The sequence below is a fragment of the Lepidochelys kempii genome, chromosome 18 (genome assembly GCF_965140265.1).
Source record: "Lepidochelys kempii isolate rLepKem1 chromosome 18, rLepKem1.hap2, whole genome shotgun sequence".
Classification (NCBI taxonomy): Eukaryota; Metazoa; Chordata; order Testudines; family Cheloniidae; genus Lepidochelys; species Lepidochelys kempii.
This window is the reverse complement of record NC_133273.1, coordinates 19712816-19735932: the sequence shown is the minus strand read 5'-3', so window position 1 is coordinate 19735932 and position 23117 is coordinate 19712816. Positions and strand designations below refer to the sequence as shown.

At 38.8% G+C, this 23117-nt stretch overlaps 1 protein-coding gene across 1 annotated transcript in view; it reads left to right on the top strand.

Moving 5' to 3' along the window:
* Positions 1-1716: 1716 nt before the first annotated feature.
* Positions 1717-23117, top strand: part of MORN1 (MORN repeat containing 1) — a 270992-nt gene continuing 249591 nt past the window's right edge. Inside the window, 6 exon segments of the mRNA XM_073316712.1 lie at positions 1717-1774; positions 2675-2746; positions 4316-4414; positions 5735-5845; positions 7108-7198; positions 9168-9255. Coding sequence (XP_073172813.1) covers positions 1717-1774; positions 2675-2746; positions 4316-4414; positions 5735-5845; positions 7108-7198; positions 9168-9255 — 519 coding nt within the window.

Here is a 23117-nt window from a genome sequence, read left to right as displayed (position 1 = left end):
TATAAAAGTTAAGTGGCATAAAATTCATCAAATTGTATTTGAGTAAGTATTTTGAAGATCACCTAACCATCTTAGTGCAATACTTACACTAACTACCATTTTGGCTTTCCTAGGTTAAGAATTTCCCTTCACATACATAGTTAGCTTTACAAATATATTTTAAAACAGTTGGATTATAAGAGAAATAATAAAATCCCTCACCCAGTGCTCTTTGATTAAACCTGATTTTCTAAATTAATTTCCAAAATATTTTTCTTTATGTATTGGAACAGTAGTAATGGTTTGCACAACTATATGTCCAGACAGTTATATCACACTCATCACTACATTTTTAAACATGTATAGCATTTTTCTTCAAAGAATCTCAAAACATTTTACAAGGTTTATATTCTCACAATACACCTGAGAAGTAGCTAAGTATTATTAGATACAGTATCCCAAGCACAGAGGGGCTTGTTAGAGGCTCTGTATTACTGCTGTATTACAAAGAATAAATCATAATTATACAGATGGGGAAAGGTAAAATAATTTCTCCAAGATCACATAATAAATCAATGGCAGAGCCAGAAATGGATTTGAGGAACCCTGATTCAAATTTCCCTTTTCTAACCACAACAGCCGCTACTGGGGGGGTGAGGATTTGCCTTATGCTTTCACTTAGAACTTGTTAAAAAAACAAAATGAAACATTTTTCAAGTTTGAAACTGAATGCAGGAATCAGAATATGAAGATCCTAGTATTAAAATTGACATTAGAAATAGTCAAACCTCGCTGATTTAAATTGTCCTATTAGCACAGGAGATGCAGTTTTATCATAAGTCTTGTGATATTTGGTATTTTGCTTAAAGTTCCAATTTGTTGAGGGTCCTCCTTGGACTACAGGACAATCTTAGTTTGCATTTTTTTAAAAGTAAGTTTCCAGCTTTTGTTTGTTGGATGAAAAACAAGAAACAAACAAACAAAACCTTGAAGAGCTAATCCCTAAAGGTTCCAAAACCAGAAGGCAAATAAAAAGAACCAAAATATATTACTTTTAACATTTCATGATTTTTAAGCCAACCTTGTGATTTTTTTTCTGTTCTGACTCATGATTTTTGAATGCTTGACATTGTTAATACTGCTAATGTACATATTAAATAATAGTGGTTCTCTTTCTTTGTATTTCTGTGGACCTCATCACTGCAGTATCTGCGCTTCATTAAACCCTGATCCTGCCACTTATTCCTGCCCACATGGAGGGCCATTGAAGTCAGAGACCCCCCATACAGGCACTACCTGTGCACAAGCTTGCAGGATCTGGTTCTCGGATTGTAAACTCTTTGGGGCAGGGACCATGTTTTTATTATTTGGGGCCTGGATCCTGATGGGCCCTGCTGTTCTGTATTATTTACACAAAATAACAGTAACAGTTCTAAACCTAGGCATGTTGTAGCCCTCGCCCACTCAGCTGGGAATGTGCTTCCCCCAAATCCTTGAAGGGGGGGGAAATGGGCAGTGAAAATGTCCCCCCATATGTCTGACTAGCATGTCACCAGCAGGCATGCAGTAGAGCAGAGAAGCCCTTGGAAGAGGGTGGGGGGGAAGAAAGAGATAGAGACGCATGCGTACAGCGGCCGGGAGGGGGGGGAGAGGGAGAAGTCCCGCCCCTAGCTACCAGGGAGCCAATGGCCGGCAGGATACGGTTGCCAAGGTCTGGCGTCGCTACTCCCAGGCCAGATGGCGGCCCCCAGGCCTGGTTACTACTTAGGGGCGGGGCAGGCTCAGCGGCGGGAAGGTGAGGGCTCGGGCCGTCGGTCGGTCCGCCTGCCTGTCTGCATGGGGGGGGGGGGTGTCCGTCTGTCCGCGCCCTGAAGGAGGCGAAGGGAGGAGCGTGCGCGCGCACACCAGGCCGGGAGGAGGGGCGGGTGTGTGGGAGCAGCGCTCTCACCGGGGCGGGGCGGGCCGGGGGGGCTCTTCTGTCTGTTTGAGCACCGGGTGGGCAGAAGGCTCTGTAGAGGGGTCGCTGCGCCTGAGCCCCGAAGCTGGATTTCTAGAAGGGAACCACTTCATAGTATAAACGAGAACTTAGCCCCTGAGGAACGAGATCACTAGACATGATAATCAATTAAACTGTTAGCATAGAGAACACGCGTTACTTTAAGGTCAGTCCTACCTCCTGCCTCGTTTTTTCTAGGAGAGAGCTTTGAACGAACAGATTTAAGACACAGTACAAGTAGGGAAACTTGTTTCTTGCTAAAATAAAGAGGGAGTGTATATCTTTGTTCCGGTATTTAAGCTGTTTTAAACAAAACAAAAAAGTCTTCCCCTTACAAAGATTGCTTCTTTTTATGTGTGCTTATTCTTGACTTATACAAGTTATGGCATGCCAGATAATATTTTTGACATAGATGGATTAGGAACATTTATAATAAACTCAACAACGTAGTATCTAGATGCCCATGTTTATAAGATGTTTCTGTAAATAGCAAACAAATTCCTATGTTTATTTTGGTGTAAATGTTATTTAATAGTTCAAGATACAAAATGTCTATGCAGATGTGTATACAAATCTACCGAAAACAACTATTTCTTTTCTATTACCCGTTCTTTCAGCATTCAAGTATGACTTTTTATTATTCAGCTAAATAGTTCCAGAAATCTCATCTTCTTACCTAGTATTTGTCTTGTTTTTCAGGATATGGACTGTATGTTTATTCTAATTCTTTTTTTCAATATGAAGGAGAATGGAAACAAGGAAGAAAACATGGTAAGGGGAGATAGTTTTATCCCCTGACAATGAAGGGAAATTTTAGTTCACTTATCTAACTTTTTTAATTTGTAAAATTTCTGTAGAAACAGTATTAAACACTGAAGCTAAAGTAAGATTATGTATGACTCTGCTAAGCAGTGACAGCGATCCATAACCATAATTGGTGTCATGGACATCACAGTCTTTAGTTCTTAAGTGTAAAAAAAAAATAGACTTTATGGCCACAAATACACAAAGCTTGGGTGTCATGAATCTGGCAGAGTGTCAGCCCTGGAAACGGGAGACCCTGTACATGGAGTATCCACCACAAAGAGCTCTGCTTAGCCAGAATTGTAACAAGAGGAAAGTTTTGTTTTTTCTTCCTGAGTAGGTTAGTTGCATCCAGAGCAAAAATCTGCAGAGATTTTTAGGTCTATAGGATCTAGAAAGGTGTAAATCCTTTTAGGTGAACAGAGCCTTTTGGCCAAAGGCCACAAATCAGTAACAGAGAAACTGCCCCTTCACCCCATTCTTCATAGATCCTTTCTTGTAGTCCATTATATCCTTGGAATGGGTGTTATCCTCTCTCCTTCTTCACTGTGTGTCATAAAAAGAAAAGGAGTACTTGTGGCACCTTAGAGACTAACCAATTTATTTGAGCGTGAGCTTTCATCCGATGAAATGAGCTGTAGCTCACGAAAGCTTATGCTCAAATAAATTGGTTAGTCTCTAAGGTGCCACTAGTCCTCCTTTTCTTTTTGCGAATACAGACTAACACGGCTGCTACTCTGAAACCTGTGTGTCATATGTGCCTGCTCATGCTCCAGCACGTCTTTACTTCTTTCTGAATTGGGTGCATCATACATAGTCATTCAGAGTTTAACTTGCTAGAAATATGTGAGGAATAAGGAGTTAAGAATATTGTTGTTCAAGAGCTCAACTCAATGTTCTCTCATCCTCTGGAAACAAGCGTCACTTGACTGTTCTCTAAGACTTTTGTTTATATTTTACAAATAAAACAAAAAACAGTAATTTTCTTTCTTTTGTTTTTGTACAAATAATGAGAATCTATTATATTTGCAACCTTATATTAGGTGCTTACAGACTGGTATGAAAACGAAGTCTTTGTCTTCCAAAATTTACAACCTCTAGAGATGAAATCCTGGCCCCAATGAAGTCACTGGCAAACCTCCCATTGACTTCACTGGGGCCAGGTTTTCACCCTACACATAAAATACTTAACACTTCTGCACTTCCTTTCATCAAGAGACTAGGTGCCTAAACATTATTTTGATAAGTGTTAGGAATACCTAAAATAGATTAAGATTCTTTAAAAGCATGAAATAAGTCTCACAAAACCTCTGTAAGATGAGTAGTTTTATCTCCTTTCTGCAAATGGGTAAATCAAGTCAGAGTGGAGAAGTAGCTTGCCCAGGGCTGCACATTAAGTCACACACATTGCTGAGGTTGAAATTCAGAAGCCCTGATTCTCGCTTTACTGCTCAAACAATTAGATGTAGTGTCTCTGAGATTATAAGAAGTCTATTGTCATTCAGAAAGCATTTGAAGTAACATATTGTTTCCTAGGTCATGGTAAGCTGTTATTTAAGGATAGAAGTTATTATGAAGGCGAGTTTGTAGATGGAGAAATTATGGGAAATGGATTGCGATACTGGGCATCTACAGGTTAGTTCTTTTCCCTGGAATACACCATACTTTTTAATATAAATTTTATCCTTTTACAAGGATATGTAGAAAAAAGTACATTTGATACCTATCTATATTGTAAGTTGCCACCTTGCTTTGCTCTAAATAAGAGTTTTTCTGGGTTTCCACTGTAAATCCTATTTTTTTCAGGTTTTCATGTGTTTGCTGTTTTATACTGGATTATGTTGACTTTTGGTTAACTCCAAGCAAAGTGCATGTAATAGTGGGCGAGGGGTAATGGTGTAAACCAGAAGGATGTCTCTTATCTTTGACAATAAGAAAAGGAATACTTGTGGCACCTTAGAGACTAAATAAGGATCTCACAGGCAGATCCCTACACCTGCATCAAACTCTTTCAGCCCTGATCTTGTAAGAAAGTAAAGGATTAATCACCCTGTGATTAGTGAGCGGATCTTGTGTATGTTCTCACACAGGGATTTGTCAATGAACCTATACCCCAGCTGGCACACCTCTCCTTTTTCCTTTCTTGAATAGAGAGAAACTCTTCATGAGCTACTCCTTACCCAAAAATTATTTAAATTCAGCCCTAAATGTGGGGCATCATGTGATTGTGCTGCCCCAGGAGATATTATAGGAAGGAACTGTAAGTCCTCACCTCTGCTTCCTTTTTGACCTGAGGGTAAGTCACTTCCCCTCTACCCCCAGCCCTAGCGATTGGCACTCTGTGGTGGCTGGCACGTAGCAGGTATGGGGTGGAGCCCATGTAACCTTTTATTCTATGAATAAATTGGGTAAATGCTTGACAGAAAAATATAATTATTTCTCATTCTGGGATGGTATAGGCACAGACAAATTCACTGTACAGTCCTGTATTTTTAGTACCAAGCTCCTGATTTCCCAGGCTTCATACAGAAGATTTGAATGACTACATGCCATCAAAAAGCTGTTAAGTTGACTATGAAATTAAAGTACTTCTTATACATTTCTTAACCATAAAAGAACATATTATGAATCTTTTTTTAACAAGTCACTGCCATTTTTAAGATGCCTCAGTTTTAAAGACCTGAAGGAACATGGATTATGATTCATTAGTTTTAAGATAAAGACCTAATGAACAGTTTTTTTCTTCATTTGACTGTACTGATAATAAAAAGCCATTATTAATTATTCACTTTATGACTTTTTTAAAATACCTTCTACCACTGCTCTGTAAGTAAGGTACAGTAGGAACCTTTCTTTATTAGCACTCTTTAGACTTAAAAAAAAAAATATTAAACCACATTTGAGACAGCTATTATTTCTTTTTTCCACTTTACTTTCCGATATATTTGCTTCAAGGAAACACTTACTCAGGTCAGTTCGTTTCTGGAGAGCTCCATGGACATGGAGTCATGCAGTACAAAGATGGTGGGAAATATGAAGGGGAGTTCTCCTATGGAATGAGAGCAGGTAAGTTAAAGTCTGAGAGGAAACTTTAATTAAAATTCACTCTAAAGTAATTGAGGTCCTGGTTAATTATTATTATTATTATTTTATTCATTATTAATCACAGTTATGACAACAGTGCATAGGAATCAACCAAGAGTGGGGCCCTGTTGTGCTAGGCATTATACACACAGAATAGTAGAAAGTCCCTGATTCAGCAAGGTCAGGCCTAACTTTAAGCATGTAAGTGGTTCCACTGAATTCATTGGAGTATGTTATTAAGATTAGTCACGTGTATCTTGCTGAAATAGGCCTTATTTACTAATTGGGGTAAAATCCCTTCACTGTCTGTCTCCTTTCACCTTCCCCCAAGAGTGTCTCAAGCATAGCAAACTTAGTTAGAAAAGTTCATTTACAACAGATTAACCCAAGGACTCTCTTGCATTTTGGTGGCCAAATTCAGTGTAAGTACAACTCCATTGACTTAATTTGAGTTAAATTGCACCTGCTTACGCTACAACTGAATTTGGCACTGACTGTGTTTACACTTTAATTGACTGGAGTGTGGTAGAGTGAACATTTGGGATGATGAGAATGAGTTTAACGCAAACCTCTGGAGATTTGAAATAAGCCCATTCTTATATTTATTCAGCTAGAACTAGATAGGTTTTCATGCAAAATTTGTGGTGCCCTTTGTGAGATAACAAAAGGCCTGATCATGCAATTATTTGCACAGATGAGTAACTCTGCACACATGAGTAGTCCCATTTTATGCATGTAATTAATCCCATTGAAGTCAAGCTACTTACCTATGTGATTGTTTTCAGGACTGAGTCCATAGAATGTTCAAATTTGGGGGACAGGACCACTTACTTGACTAGATACACTGTGAGTAGCTCTGATAATTTTAATGGGACTACTGTCAATGCATAAAAGTTAAGTGTGTGTGTGTGTCTTTCTGTAGGATCAGGGCTTTAGTTCTTACAGCACCTAGCATGTGATGGGTGCCACTGAAATAAACAACAACTTCTGACCTGATTTGTAGTCCACCAAAGTTTGGTAAAACTTTCTATAATTAAAACCCAAATTGTTTGATTTTTTGCTAAACCTTCATCAATTGGCTATGCCGTGAGTTTGAAGTAGATATTTTCTGTGCAGTTTAGAAGTTAACTATATTCAAAACCCACATATTAAGGGATTTTATTGCAGGGATCTGTAAGGATATTTCCTGCCTCTAGAGGTTGTTTATGTGTCTGCTAAAGATTTTTCTATTTATTATTATTTAGGACATGGATTACTTGTTGACAAGGATGGACAAACTTATCAAGGAACCTTTCACAATAATAAGAAACATGGAGGAGGGAAAATGACCTTCAAGTAAGTTTTTAATGTTATTGTATTAGTTGTTTTGCTCTTGTTAATATAACATTTAGGGGCTGGATTAAACATGCAAAAATTGGGAAAGTGAGTTAAGGTGAAACTCACCCTGTTATGCCTAGATCTAGCAGTTCACATTTTGCATGTATAAAAGATTATCCTTTGATTTGGATCTTGTAACAAGTAATTACATCTTCTCCAATATTTAAGTTCCCCTCAGTTCTGAATTTTATTACATTTTGTGTTGAACCGCAAACTCTTAATTCCATTTTTATTGTCCTTGTTTTATGAAATCAAAACAAGAAAAACTTCTGTGGAAATTTGAAAGTTTAAAAATTGTCTCAAGCACACTGTAATTTGTCTGATCCCTTTGGAGTGATTACCCTCTGTCCTGCTAATGAGTATTGTACATAGAGATTCTTTGGATCCAATTAAGCAAAAACAATCCATGCAGGTTCCACACCATGAAAACCTATGTGAGGTTAGGAAGTTGATTTTTCATCTCTTTTGAGGTATTGCATGGACTTCTTCAACATGGAAGCTGGACAGAATTTTGTTTGAGTTGGTGTTCAGCTGTTGGACATATGTACCAAGTCCACATGCACTACTGACGGACTTTCTGAAAGGGTTCTTTAAAAAGACATAAAGGGTTTTAGGTTTTCAGAGTGAAATACAAAAGCTATATTTAAATTGCAAGAATGTCAAAAGGCTTTTTTTAAAATTAATTAGTACTGCTGTATTTTAAAGAGAGCCACATGAATTCAAAAGTTAAGATTTTATATGTGGCGTTTCAGTCTATAGCCTAAGCTGAGATATTAAACTCCTAAAAAGATAAATTTACACAAGAAATGCTGGCAATCACAGTGCAAGCATTGCTGCTCTAATTGCTTGTAAATCATTAGTACTTCACTGTGGTACTGCTTTAGCTATGCCAGTAACACACAGCTCTGTCAAAAACTGATTAGCTCTGGATTTGCCACTTGTTAACATCTTGTTTTTTAGATTAAAAAACTTTCAAAAGTCATGTGGTTATCTAAATACAATATATTTACAATAAAGTTCAGCCTCACCAAAACCCACGCTTGAGCATGACTATCAACGGCTTTCTGTGTGGACCGGAATTACTAGGTTAATGTTTTATTTGGCTGGAATTCTGAGTCCTGAAGTTTTAGTTGCAGAGACTCCATGTGCCATTGACTGTAGAGTCAAAAGATAGCTCAGCAAAACTAATTTACACTTTGGATTTATCCAAAGCCTCTGAAGTCAAGGTGGAAATCTTATCATAGACTTTAGTGGGATTTGGATCAGGCCCTGTGCTTATGCTTTGCACTTTGTTTTCTATTTTCTGTTTCTATTTTGGCTGTGCATGGATAGTAGCCCCCACTGATCACATACCAGCGTATAAGTAAGCATACAATGAAAGAAGAATAACAATGCCAGAAAAGGCTTGACAGCATGATAGAAGCTGATCAATCATTCTTACTCAGTAGGGAACTATAGAGGACTTCTGTTAATAGGAATAATAAGAGTCTGCTAACAAGCCATTTCCATAGCCTGTCATGCTGATCTACTCGATCTGTTGGCTTACCTTGGTTGCAAAGGGAGTTGTACCTTACCTTTGCCTTACCTGTGGGAATAAAGGGAAGGGTCTCATATAGAGCTAACTCTTGCAATGTATCATCCATTGTCTGTCTCTGAGGTGAAAAAACTTTGAAGGCCAGTGGTGGGAGCTGGCTAAATTAAGCACTTCCAGATGGTTGCCTACTTCCTGGAGGAAGTGCCAGTTGACGGTTGTTGGCACTGTCATGCTGACTTCTCTGTGACCATGCTTATTTGCTGCTGCTGTTTACTTTTAATGGTTTATCCTGCAGGTTTACAAGCCCTGGTTTTCCAGGATAGCACTTTATTTTATCTACCAAGTCACAAAGCATGTAAACATTAAGAATTTTCTCCTGGTTGGTTGTTTCAGGAATGGTGATAAGTATGAAGGAGACTGGATCCTGGACCAGCGACAGGGGCATGGGGTACTGCATTGTGCCGATGGAACTGTCTATGAGGTATATAAAGTGGACATGTGAGAAGCAGTAGTGCTGTAACTAGGAAAGCACAAGGGAGGATTGTACAGGGTGCTTCAGGTGAATAGCCCAGAAGCTCCATGACTAGAGGTGGGCATACTATTCACAGCAGTCAGTTCATTTGTCAAATTTAACCCCTGTTTTTGATCATGAATTATCCATTAGTAGAATATCATTTTTGGGTTATTTGACATTCTTCTACTATTTATATGTAAATACACTTCAGCTGTAATTATTTGGGAATTATTCCCTAGGACTATTGGAATATTTGCTATTTGTAAATCACTATTTGCTCTGTATTGCTGGTCCTTTAAGACAGTATTACTTCTGTTGCCTGGTTGGACACCTGAACATTTTATAAACAGGATGAGTAAATGAATAATTCACTTTTTTGTTGTCAAAATTCATATAAACACACCATGACATTTTGTCTCCACAACCATCGTGCATATGAATATTCACAGAAAACAGATAAAAAAGTCACAGTAACTCTAGCGGCACTTAAGCAATTGTAAGATGCCACTCATAAACAGTGTTATTACAGTGTTGCTGTAGCATGGGCCTGTTTCTCCAGTGCCTAGCACCCAAAGTGCATGTTGAGTGCTACCAAGTGATACTTCTCTGCTCAGCTACACCCAGTAATATTTTTCCCTGACTTTGCAGAGGTGTAAATGGTTATACAAGATGCAAGAGAGTGGAGAATCAGGTTCTATATGTTTATACTCCAATCATTTGTACGTACATCGGAGGAATTTTAAAAAAACAAACAAAGGAACTCAGTAGCATCTTCGATTAATTTCAGATACGACATTGGTATGGTAAAGTGGTTTCAATGCTGTGAAATTCTATCCCTGTGCAGTGTAGCATGAATTGCAAAAGCCCAACAAATGTTTCACTTGCTGCTAAACTAGAGAAGGAGAAATTAGTTTGGTAGAGTATGGAAAAAGAATGAAATCTAGCATCAAATTCAGCTATGGGGCCCAATTTTCCCCTCAATTTTATACTAGTATGACAAATGATTTTAGTGGAATTGCTCCTTATTTTCACCATGTAGGTGAGAACAGAATCAGGTCCCAGTGTAAACAGATGGAGTTTATACCAGGATTACAGCAGGGCAAAATTAAGCCACTTCTCTTCTGACACTGCCCCCAGTATACACATGACATTCTGCTAAATCTGATGGGTTTGTCCATAATATAAATGACAACCTAGTAACAAATGCTGATTAAAAGTAATTAGAAAATGCCTGGTCACTTCTTTTTGTAATAAGAGGTATTCGGTTGCTTAGGAAGTCAATATTCCATCATAGAAAGGTGAGAGTTTTTCCAGTGTAAATGAAACAATAAGATATGGCAGGGTGTGAATTATTTTGTAATAACTCACAAATAGATGCATTCAGGCAGGAGGCTGAAGACCAAGTGCCATCATATCATGTATAGATGTGAATTATTATACAATAAATCAGGCATAGAGTTTTGTTGTTACAATTATAGAATGTCTGGGGGCTAAAAAACTCTCCAGTTTTAAATTTGAGCTGTTCAGAATCTGAACCAGGGCCATTTTATGTGTGTATGTAATGGAGGACCTTTATTTGTTTAAAAAAAAAATCACTTTCTTGAAACTGGCTTTACACTGCCAGTGTCTGAAGAGATAGGGTTGTGATCCAACAGTGTCTTAGGCTTCAAAGTGTTTTTGTTAATTTAAAATAAAAGCAGTATTTAAAAACAATATCAAATCTTTTTTCTCTGCTACTGTACCATTTCTTAGGGAATAATTGAGATGATATAGTATTATGTGGCTAATTTTCCTGCTTGGAGTGATCTGTGGATATGTCTATTGCTGTTTTACAGCTCAGTTATATAATGTTTAGTAACTAAACCCAAAAGGTTTTCTATCCAAAGCAAGTGTCAGAAAGCAAGCCCTGTTTTCATCTTCTGAGTCTCTCTCTCTCTCTCTCTCTCTCTCTTTTTAATTGACTTTGGGCCTGATCCAACTCCCGCTGAAGTCATAAGGAAGAGTCCCACTGAGTAGGGCCTTTTGTGAAGAAGTTTGACAAAAATGGAAATGCAGTTATAGTGTGACCACAACAACATTAAGCAATCTGGCTATCCATCACAATGCATAGTCTGTTGTGTCTTATTGCTCAGGAAGTACAGAAATGCCACTCATGCATTCATGTAGGAAATTAGATAATCAGCAGGAACAATTTCTATCTGTCTGTAAATGTGTATGCCACGCTCACATTCTCCAAAATGTTAGTGGGGTTAATTTTAGGGGATATGACAAATTTTTTTCTCTTTGCCTCCTCCAAAAAGTGGTGGTGGTGGTGGTGTTGTTGCCAAAGATCTTTTTCTGTTGTTTTTTTTAAACTTCAAATAACTCTACTGATACTCTTAACTTCTACTGGTATTGTTAGGGTAACGTTTTGAGGGGCGGAGGGGGGAATAGACTAGCATATGGAAGATACTTTTAATATGGTGGCATGTTGTGATGTATTCACTGTCTCATGTATGTGTGTTACTAGTTTATAGCCTTAGGCCAGGTGTATACCTAAAACTTGGATTGATCTAGCTATGTCATTTGGGTGTGAATAATTGACACCCATGAGAGACATAGTTAAGCCGACCTAAGCCCCAGTGTAGACGCAGCGAAGTCAACCGAAGAATTCTTCCATCAACCTAGCTATAGTCTCTCGAGGGGGTGGACTGACTCACAGAAACCCTTCTGGTGCTATAGCAAGTGTCTGCAGTGCTGCCGCTGTCCTGCTGTAGTGCTTGTAGTGTAGACGCAGTCTTTGTCTGTGGGGATGGAAGCGTAGCCCTGTATGAACTTCCCTTTGGTGTACTTCGAAAGTTCAGCTTTTCAGACACTGAAAGCTAATGTGAAAAACAACTTCAAGAATTACTAAGATTGTACATAGAAATAAAAAAACATTTAATCAAATGTCTCGGATGTACCATTATCATGAAATTTTAGAGAAATTCAGCTCAGGAAACAGGCAAATCAGGATGTGGGTACTCAATTGACTTTGTCTTAGGAAGGGAAACTTGACTTTCCTAGTAAAGCAAGGGATTTCATATGTCTGTTTTAAAGACAGTGGGGTTGGACTATCCCAGTGATACTCAAACTGTAGCTCTAGTGTCATATTGACTGTCTCTGCATGAGATGCCGGAGGAGCTCAGGGTTTGATTGCAGCTGCAAATGGATTGCCTGATGTCCGGCTGACTGAATTGAAGACTGCCTGGTGCATGTGAAGCAGTGTGCTGGGAGTGCTGGATAATTGGAGAGAAGTCACCAGGATCTCTCCTAGGTCCTGATTCAGCAAAGCATATGCTTAGAGTTGGGAGGAGATTGTGCCAAATGAGGAAGAAGAGAGCTGCACAGTAATTGCAGTATGATGTCCTGACGTTCCAAGGAAATGTTTTCATTGTGAAGTATCCACACTTGAAGATTTTGCATTGCAACAGTTCAGTGTTATACTACAAAGATCACAATGCTATATCAGGACTCTGCAGTATGTTTATTTTTTGGGTTTCTGCACCTCCATTTGATGGAGAAGTTGTTCTCCAGAGCTGCAAGCCTAGTCCAAGTATTCTATTGTGTTTATAGCGGGAGTGTATCTTTTATTCCAAGAAAGAGTGTTTCTTAAATTCAGGAATTTTCAGATTTTGAATCCTTGGCATCAAACTATCTCCTTTTGAAACTGATTTTAGTGATCTAATCTTAGACCGTAGTGAACACTTGGCATCCTCAAATACTAGCCCCTACAACACACACAATTAATGAGGCATTATAGAGCATTCACCTCTGAAGAGGAGCCTGGAATTTGACTACCAAGAGGCAGAAGTGAGGCTGGTGATCTGAACTGCATGGGGAAGATTGTACAACACCTGTGCTTACTACCTGGCTCTAGCCAAAAATACTGTTGGCATCCCTCCTCCCTCTTGAGCACTAAATCTCCACTGAATTCCAGTAATATAAAGTTAATCAGTGTGTTTATTTTATATCATGCAAATGTGGTGTATAATTAACCATGCTTTCCATACTGTTCTCTGTTTGATATCAGTGTTCCTATGCTGAGAATTTTTTGCCTTTTCAGTTAAAGGTGTGTTTCTCAGTTGAATAGACATGAACATAGTAATTCTTCTCCCTACCCTCATTTCCATGTATGCATTTTTAAAAAAAGTATCATTTCCATGACTATACACTACTTTTGGAATATAATCAATAGGACAAGTAACAATTGCTATTCCTGGGATAGTACAAATAAGTTTGAATTAGATAGGGAAACTATTAACAAAAAATGCACTATTAGCAGTATGTTTCTGGTCTTAGGTACATGTGGCCTGTCCATGTTTTTATGAAACATTGCTGACTGGCAATAAGAAGGGAGTACTTAAGTGGCTTGGCATTGTTGATAAACTGAGTGTAGATTATGCATTATTTTGCACCACTAGGTGGCTCTCTAACCTTTGTTTACAGACTGATCTATTAAACTCCACAAAGTTTAATTTTCTTACATTAGATCCTGGACTGCCCCTGCATGGTTGTAAATGTTTAGTATTGTACTTAAATTTACAGTGGATATGTATGCAAAAACAGAAACATTGTTTGATAGGAAAAATATCTAACAATTCTATCAACAATACTTTGCTGATTAATTCAGCATTTTAATTGACTCTTAGGCAAGTTTATGAAATGAGCAGAAAACAAACAAAAATCCCAACATTGCTATTAGTATTCATCCAACACATACTACTTTAAAGAGTTTATAAATACTGTGGTTATAAAACAATAAAAACTAAGGAACTTAGTCATGTTTACTATGAGGGTTTAACTTCTTCCACTGTTAACTATAACATTGTCTTGTTATTAAGAATGAGTTGCTCAGTCTTCCAGAAGCCTTGTCCAAGTCATCCTCGTGATCTAGACCTTACAGCTCAATCAGATGGTCAAATCTTTCCACAGTTGCAAGTTGAATTTCTTTCCACACACTGCTCCTAAAGCCTCATTCCTATGCAGGATAGTAAAAGAAACGTCCCTAGCTGCCTCTGGCATTTAAGGTGGGATCAATGAAGGGATTTAGCCATTGCAACATTGAGTGTCATGGTGCCTAGAAAAATCACAGGAACACTGCAATCCACAAAGCCTAAATTAGAGACCTAGACTCCCTACAATGAATGGGGAGATAGGTACCTTAGACTGCAGTCATCAAAGCTAGCATGCTAAGTGAGAAGCCACCTAAACTAGCTCGTGGGAGACGCTGCATAGGAGATATATGCCTGAATCCAAACTGCATGAAGGCCCCTAGCTTTGCTAGTGATCCAGAAACTGAGAGATGATAGGCACTCAGCCACCTAAGTTGTGTGCAGGGATTGACAATTATGGCAGAATAGGGGCAGAAGCTCCCGTATAACATTTAGTCTAGTGGATAGAATACTTGCCCAGGCTGTGGGAAACCCCTAGTTCACATCCCTCCCTCCTGAGGGAGAGAAGGGATTTGAACAAGGGTCTGTTACCTCTCAGATGAGTGCCCTACCCACTAGTTTATAGAGTCATTCTAATACCATCTCTGACCCAAATAATTGAGGATTAAATTGTAACAACTTCAGTAGGAGAGACTGATGAAGCCTCACACTCCCTGGGCAGTTCTGTGTGAACATGCCTGAGGGGCCTGATGCAGTAGGCACGCTCAGAGGCTGCCTCCCAGACTGGGTGCCCATGTGTGACTTGGGCAGCTGAACTCCTTTCTATCAGTTTGCGAATCACTCTGGAATGTAGGCAGGAGATAGGCAGTCAGATGCCTATCATGAGGCAGCAGCACACATGCTCAGACAGGAGATAGGTATCCAGCTGCCAAGAGTGAGGCTGCAGTACACATTCCCAGAGGGATAAAACCTAGGCACCAAGTGAGTTTAGGCACTTGCAGCATTAGGGGAGTTTTGTGGATCAGACCGGTGCCTAAAAATGGGACTTAGGCCTACGTACCTTAGTGGACCCACACTTATCCGTCGTCTTTGGCTTCGGCATTTCATTTCACATCCAAGTTTACAGTGGGCATTGTCTCTTCCATTCCAACTTGGAAAAAATAGACAGATGATAGATTTTAAGACTACCCATCGTGACCTTAGAGAGATGAGAGGATCCTTTCTATCTCTTGCCTCTTGTCAGCTGGTGGCTAGACTTTAGTGCTGATGTAAACAACTAGCAGAATACACCACCCACTTTGTAGATCTTATGTGGGTACATCTTGAATGTTACCAAGTCACATTTCAACTCAGTGACCCTTATGATTTATATTAAGTGGCACTTCCAGGCAAGCTGAAAAGAATTTCCCTACTGGCAGTCAATAGGAGCTATCCCAGCTAGAAGCACCTCTGCACATCTTACAGTACCATTTGTTAAACCCTGAGGTTTATCTAATTTTTTCCCTTCTCCTTTAACCCCACCATCCTGTTCATTCCACATTACAACTAAGCTTTTTGGGCTAGGCAAACTAGAGATGAACATTCAATTAGGCATGTGAAGAAAATCTCTTGTCTAAATTGCTTTAACAAATTATCCTATGACAGGTTTCAGAGGAACAGCCGTGTTAGTCTGTATTCGCAAAAAGAAAAGGAGTACTTGTGGCACCTTAGAGACTAACCAATTTATTTGAGCATGAGCTTTCGTGAGCTGGTCACGCAATCACAGACATGAAGGTCGCTATCTTAAAACAAAAAAACTTCAAATCCAGACTCCAGCGAGAAACTGCTGAATTGGAATTCATTTGCAAATTGGATACTATTAATTTAGGCTTAAATAGAGACTGGGAGTGGCTAAGTCATTATGCAAGGTAGCCTGTTTCCTCTTGTTTTTTCCTACCCCCCCCCCCCCCCAGATGTTCTGGTTTAACTTGGATTTAAACCTGGAGAATGGTCAGTTTAGATGAGCTATTACCAGCAGGAGAGTGAGTTTGTGTGTGTATGGGGGTGGGGGGGATGTGAGAAAACCTTGATCTATGCAGGAAATAGCCCGACTTGATTATGTAAAGAGTTGTCACTTTGGATGGGCTAGCACCAGCAGGAGAGTGAATTTGTGTGGGGGGGTGGAGGGTGAGAAAACCTGGATTTGTGCTGGAAATGGCCCACCTGTTGATCACTTTAGATAAGCTATTACCAGCAGGACAGTGGGGTGGGAGGAGGTATTGTTTCATGATTTCTGTGTGTATATAAAGTCTGCTGCAGTTTCCACGGTAAACATCTGATGAAGTGAGCTGTAGCTCACGAAAGCTCATGCTCAAATAAATTGGTTAGTCTCTAAGGTGCCACAAGTACTCCTTTTCTTTATCCTATGACAGATTCTGTTGAAGGTGTATAGAAAATCTGCAGCAAATATTTTTCCACTGTTTAATATTTTAGTCAGTTATTAATACAAAATTAGTTTGTGTTATAGTTATTTACATTAAAATTATGGGGGTTGAATATTCTTTTATCAATTAGTCATATTTATGTATGTAGCACCTCTTATACATGTATTTTAATGCCTTCCAGGAAGAAAACTGCCAACAATATGGTTAAGATAATTTAGGAAAGCAGATGCAAAAATATCTGAAGATTAGGTTTTTCAATTGCTGCTGGAAGCAAGAAATGAAGAACTTTACATCAAATTTACTCTCAAAATGTTGAGATATCTAAAGGCAGGCCCTGCCCCAACAGTTTAAAGATAGGTTTCAGAGTAGCAGCTGTGTTAGTCTGTATTCGCAAAAAGAAAAGGAGGACTTGTGGCACCTTAGAGACTAACCAATTTATTGGAGCATAAGCTTTCGTGAGCTACAGCTCACTTCATCGGATGCATTCAGACTCATCCGATGCAGTGAGCTGTAGCTCACGAAAGCTTATGCTCCAATAAATTTGTTAGTCTCGAAGGTGCCACAAGTACTCCTTTTCTTTTTAGTTTAAAGATACTCATAATACAATAACAGCTCAGCTCTTGCTATGCTGAATACACACTTAAAAATAGAAGAGTTCAACAAGGTGTGAATTGTAAAAAATGAGCAATACAATTTGCAAAACCTAATCAGAGATTGTGTACTGACGATGAAAAGATTCAAAACCAGTCATGATGCTAGAACAAATCTTGTTATCTGTATCAAGCACAGGGAATCTCATCCCTCTTGTTTTGCCCATGAAAGCTTGTGCATGTACATTTTCTTGGCTTAGTCTTTGGGCATTCAAAACTCTTATGTACACAAGCTTTATTTGTTGTAAGTTAGCTAGGACTTTACCCAATTTGCACACGACAGCTTTACTCATGAAAAAAGCATGTGCAAGATAGTGGGTACAGCTTTCTAGGTTGCTTTTGAAAGGTTATAGTCCTTATTGGGACAATGTTTTGAAGAAGCTGAGTGGAGAGTGGATCTAAGAAGCCAAATCAGCAAAGTCATAAAATAACCAATTTAGGGAAATATTTTGATTTTGATTTTTCAAAAATGTTTATCTCAGCCAACAGTTTGATTGAACAGCAGGTGAACAAGCAGTAGTTAAGACTACGCTAATGGGGGAAGCTGTTAATGGCAAAATAACTCAGGTTATCATCTGCATAACCATAAAAAACTAATTTCACGCTGGGGGAGGAATGTTGCCAAGAGGTAAGAGCTTGGGATCTAAACTGGAGTACTGAAGAATCTATAACGAGAGTAGAGCATTGAAAGTTTCAAGGCATAAAAATTCCCATCATTGACCTATATTCTTATGATTTCAATTTGAACATGTGAATGTGTGGATACAGTTGAGATTGGAAAACAATATAATGAAATCCATGCAAACTTCATATGTATTAATGAACTAAAACATTTATTTTTCCACATGAAAAGTGTTTCCTACCTATGGTTACTCTTCTTTGGTGGCTGCATAGGTCCCAGTAAGCAGATGCTGTGTTCCATTCTGTCCCTGTTGCTGCTTCTTTGTGTGTTTTGGCTGAGTTTAGTTTGTCTTCTTTCCCAGAGGAAGGCCTGCTGTTTGATACACCTGCTAACTACACTAAACAGGTGGCTAGCCCTATGGGCTTTTTCACCTGCAATGTTTTTTTCTAAAGATCCATTTGAGTTTCATTATCTATTTTGAAGATTAAGAGCCTCAGTAATTATGAAGATTCTTTAAGTTTAATTGGTATTTAAATTACCAGATTTCAGTAGTTCTGATTTATACCACATACCTGTGGAAAACTTAGAACGTATAGATACAGTAAAAAACTCATCCCCAGTTTGACACTAAGGTAACATAGTGATGAGTGCAATTAGAACAACCTAGATCAGTAATGTCAGCAGTGATAAGGTAGCAATGCATTTTTTTAAGTAAATAACAAAAAAATTTAAATTGCTGTTGGCATCACTGGCTATTGCTTCACTCATGAATATAACTTTTTATTATTATTTGTATTCCGGTACTGCAAACACTGTGCTAGGCGCTTTCCAAACATATGAATGTTCAGTCTCTCTAATACTTCTCTCTAATGCTCCGTGACCATATGTTACAATCAAAGGCGTGTGCCTGATGCAATATTCACAAGAAAACGACAGGAGGGTGTAACCAATAATAGTTATGTCAAAATATAGACCAATAATCCAAGAAAAGCTCTTTCCTCACCCCCTTCCTTCAGTTCACTCAAATTTGTATATAACATACAATAGTTTAGGATGAGGTTTTATAGTAAATATTTTGCATTGTGACAGGATATTTTACCCTGAGAAGCAAGCTGTTTTGCTTACTCAACCTAGGAGTCAGGTCTCATTAGTTCCAACTCGGGAAGATAAACAGTGGAGAGTCTTTGAAGCCAGACAGGGGCCAGGGTGTGAGACAGGTGCTCCTGCAGGGAAAAGTCTCTAGAACAGTCAGCTAAGAAGGAAACTCAAGATACAAAGTTTATAGTAGATGTTTCAGTTAAAACCTCAGGAAAGGGAATTGAGTTTTGGACACTAAAATGTTTTCTGTATTGAGAGCTGGGTGGGGAGTTTGCCAGGTCCCATGTATTTCTGTAGAGAAGATGTCAATGAAGTATTTTCCTCTACCCCCCAGCCCATAGTTATTGATTTTTAAATACAAGGAATATTGTGTACATTGCCTTATTTCATGGAAGGGTGAAATGCAGTTTGAAACCTTGATGTCTTGCTTGGTAAATGGACATCATACAGTTTTATCATGTAAATTAGACTAATAGAACTTGAACTTAAATAATAAATAATTTTCCAGGATGATATGCAGTTATTTGACACCTGGGAAAAATGAAAAGTTGTAAACTTTTCGTCATTAATCAATTACCACTAAGAGTGTAGGTCTAGGAATTGTTGTGGATAAATTATAACATTCTGCCAAACAGAGCTTGCAAGAGAGGAAGATAGGTACAATAAGTCATGAAGTATCTAAACACAAAGGGCCACATATTCAGTTGGTATAAATTGCTGTAGCTCTGCATACTTCCATGTAGCTCCACTAATTTACACCAGTTGGGTACGTGGCCCCTAATGACAGAATCCTTTAAAGCATCCTTCAGTCATTGTTTGAAGGACAAAAGTAATATTAGCCGACTAAATAAGAAAACTCCTATACAAATGAAAATGTCTCAATGGATTGAAGCTTGATAATGGAGATGTTTGGGCTTTTATCAATCAAATTAGGTCATATGGAAATAATATACTGACAATAGCATACAAGATGAGACTGAAGTAACCAAAATTAATTATAATAATAGTATAATAGCTACTCATTTAGAAATGGAAACACCATCAATTAACTGGAAATTGCTTCCTGAAATAAAAAAAGTACTTGTTTCTTGAGATTCATTGAAAACACCTTTTCTTTATTCATAAGCAGATACCTTTCCGTCACCCACCAGTGCAGAAAAGAATTAGTATCAAAAATAAAAAAATTCCTAGATCAAAACAGAAATCTGCACATTAATCAAAATATGCTGTCAGTGAAGAAGTTGTATAACTTTCAACTGCCCCGAGTAGATTGCATTAGTGCTTTTTGTAATTATTCTGCTATTGTTTAAGTTTTGTTGAATGGGAACTAGCTATTTCTGAGTTGTGGTGCACTAGGGCAGATCTCTTAACCTCTCTATGTCTCAGTTTCCCTATTTGTAAAATGGGGGTGATACCTCTTTCACAAGGATGTTGTGAGGATTAATTAATGTTATAACATGGTGCTGTGGAAATGTTACTCTGTACAGGTGCTAAATGTTCTTATCTACTTATCAAACATTTGTTACTTGCATTTAAAATAGATTTCATGTGAATACATTCAACTTGAACTTTATAAAAATATCAGATTGTAATTCTGGTTACTACTGACTGAGTAGGATAAGGGCCCTTCTTCATCTGATAGTTAACTGAGAAATAACCTCCCTGGTGATCATTTACTCTTAACCAGGAACTATTTGGCTTATTTTTTGGTCTCCGCTGACTGATGGAAATGGTACCAAAAATGGCCTTATTTAAATTAATTTTTAAAATTATTATTATTAATAAAAAAATTAAAAAGCAGAGCTACCTATTGAGATCAATGAATGGTGAGTTTTACTTAAAACGAAAAGGCAACAAAAAAAAACAAACCACACACAATATAGCCCCCATCTGGAAACTTGTGGTTGGTTGGTTTTTTTTTTTTTTTTCTGCCTCTTCCTCCCTTCTCTTGCTGGCTGGCTGGTGGCTGTTTTCCTCAGGGCCCTTCTGTGGCTCCGGCTGTTCACGCTCTTGGCTGTCCTTATCAACACGTGACGTGTGGATGGCGCTTCTGTGAACGTCAGCATTTCCAAACCTTGCATGTGTTGCATTGCTAAGCAACTTTTAGCAACACTTATCCCTCATCCTTATGCCATCTGGAAGAGAGGACGACACAAGGAAGTGTGCCAAAGAGAGGCTGAAGGCAAATTCAAAGAAAGAGATGGCTTAATTACATAGCAGAGGGAGTAACCCAAACAGAGAGCACTTGTGACCATTGGTAGAAGGTGGGCAGGCACCTTTTATGGATGAGGATGATGGACCATAAGAACAATTACATATCCTGCTACTTTCACTGTCTTTTTTTTTGTAAGTGTTAAAATCTTGCTTGTTGGTAGCTGATGGAAAAAGAGGCATATACAGTAGAACTCTATGGCTGTGGCAAAGTTGCTGCCCCAACACACTCCCTCCTGGATGTCTCAGTGTCCCCATACTATCCTTTGGTCTACTTCAGCCATAAGATTGTCCAAGCCTTCCAGCCAGACCATTTTGCCAAGTCATGCCCCTTTCCAGGCCAGAGTCCTCTACCAAAGTCCAAAAGAAATGTAAACAAAATCAAGCCTTCAAACAAGCTGGGCTCAGTTGTCCACCTCTTCCTCATATGTGTACCTCAGTTTGTCCCCCATGCCTTGTCTCTAGCTCCTATACCATCAACACCACCACTCTCCAGGGACTGGCACACTCATTCTCTCTCTTAGGGGTTGAAGCCAGTTACGTCTCCTCAGGGCCCAAGTCTCCAGTCAGGCTTCTAGCTTACCCTTGGAGTAGCATGACTGCTCTGCTGCCTTTCTCAACCTTCTTTCAGGGTGCATACTAGACAGAGGGAAGAACTCTCTACTCCCTCTCCCCAGCTGGCCTCACCCAGATCTTTATGGAAACAAGCCCTGTTCTCCCCCAGCTGGGCTCTATCTCTAATTTGGCCTAGCCCACCCTTCAGGTGTGAGCAGGAAGGTTAATTGGTTTCTCATATTAGCTCTTTCCCAGCATGTGTGCTATAAACACCCTATCACGATGGCACACTTGCATGTAGTAAAGAAAGATAAAAGTCTCCTATTATTTCAGTACATCACAGTAAACCGATTAGTTTCTAGTTATTGTGAAACCTCTTAAACTTCAGATTTCCCACCATTGCTATCACCAGTTCCACTCTGCTGGTGGTAGCAGCTACATTAGTCTAGCATGGAGTGACTGGCTGGCCGACATTTTAATGGCGGTGTTATCCAGGTGTAGGTGACACCATTGCAAAAATGGCAATGCCTGCTTGTAGTGTGATTACATTAGTTACCACCATCACTACCTTGGGTGGAACTACACTGCTGATAGAAATGGTGGGATTTTTTCAGAAGAGTCCACTGCATAGTATTATCTCACCCCCCCGCCCCCACACACACTTTTATAATTAAAATGACTTATTCTTCTATACATTTATATTGCAATAATAATAATTTTTCCCTCTGAAGGCTAAACACTAAATCTGAATCAGTGCCAAATTCCCACAGGCCTGTGTCATTATTGAGCTGCCACTTGTTTCCTTGCTTTTCTGTTAATCATGGTCTTTTACTCTCCTGAAAGTAACATAGCAGTGCTGAAGTTACTGGGTTTCCCCAGTACCGCTTCAGAGATTGAATTCACTTCTGTATGGTATCTTTCATACTAAGTATTAGTGAATGGTTAGAAGTGTGAGCACCATTTTAAGTGTTGTCATGCTAAGAAGTATATTTTTTGGTGTGGGGCATATTCAGCATTTTTAAATGATTGCTACATCTTTTCTTTGAGCTGCTTATTTTAACCATATGAAGAGAGGCACTGGTTATACAAAAGCAAAGGGTCACATTGTAACTCATGTTCTATAGTACTTTACTGCATAAATAGTCCCACTGATTTCAGTGGGACTACTTGTGAAATAAGGTGTTACTCGGTGTGAGTAAGGAATCAGAATCAGGCCCAGAACTACAGCTCTAATAACTGCATTTTGTTTACCTTGCTCTATACAGAAATATACATACAGTTTATATACATAGACCATGTTTAGTCCAAATGTACTTCCTTTCTGATATCTGTAGTGCTTGGTAACTCAGCTAATATT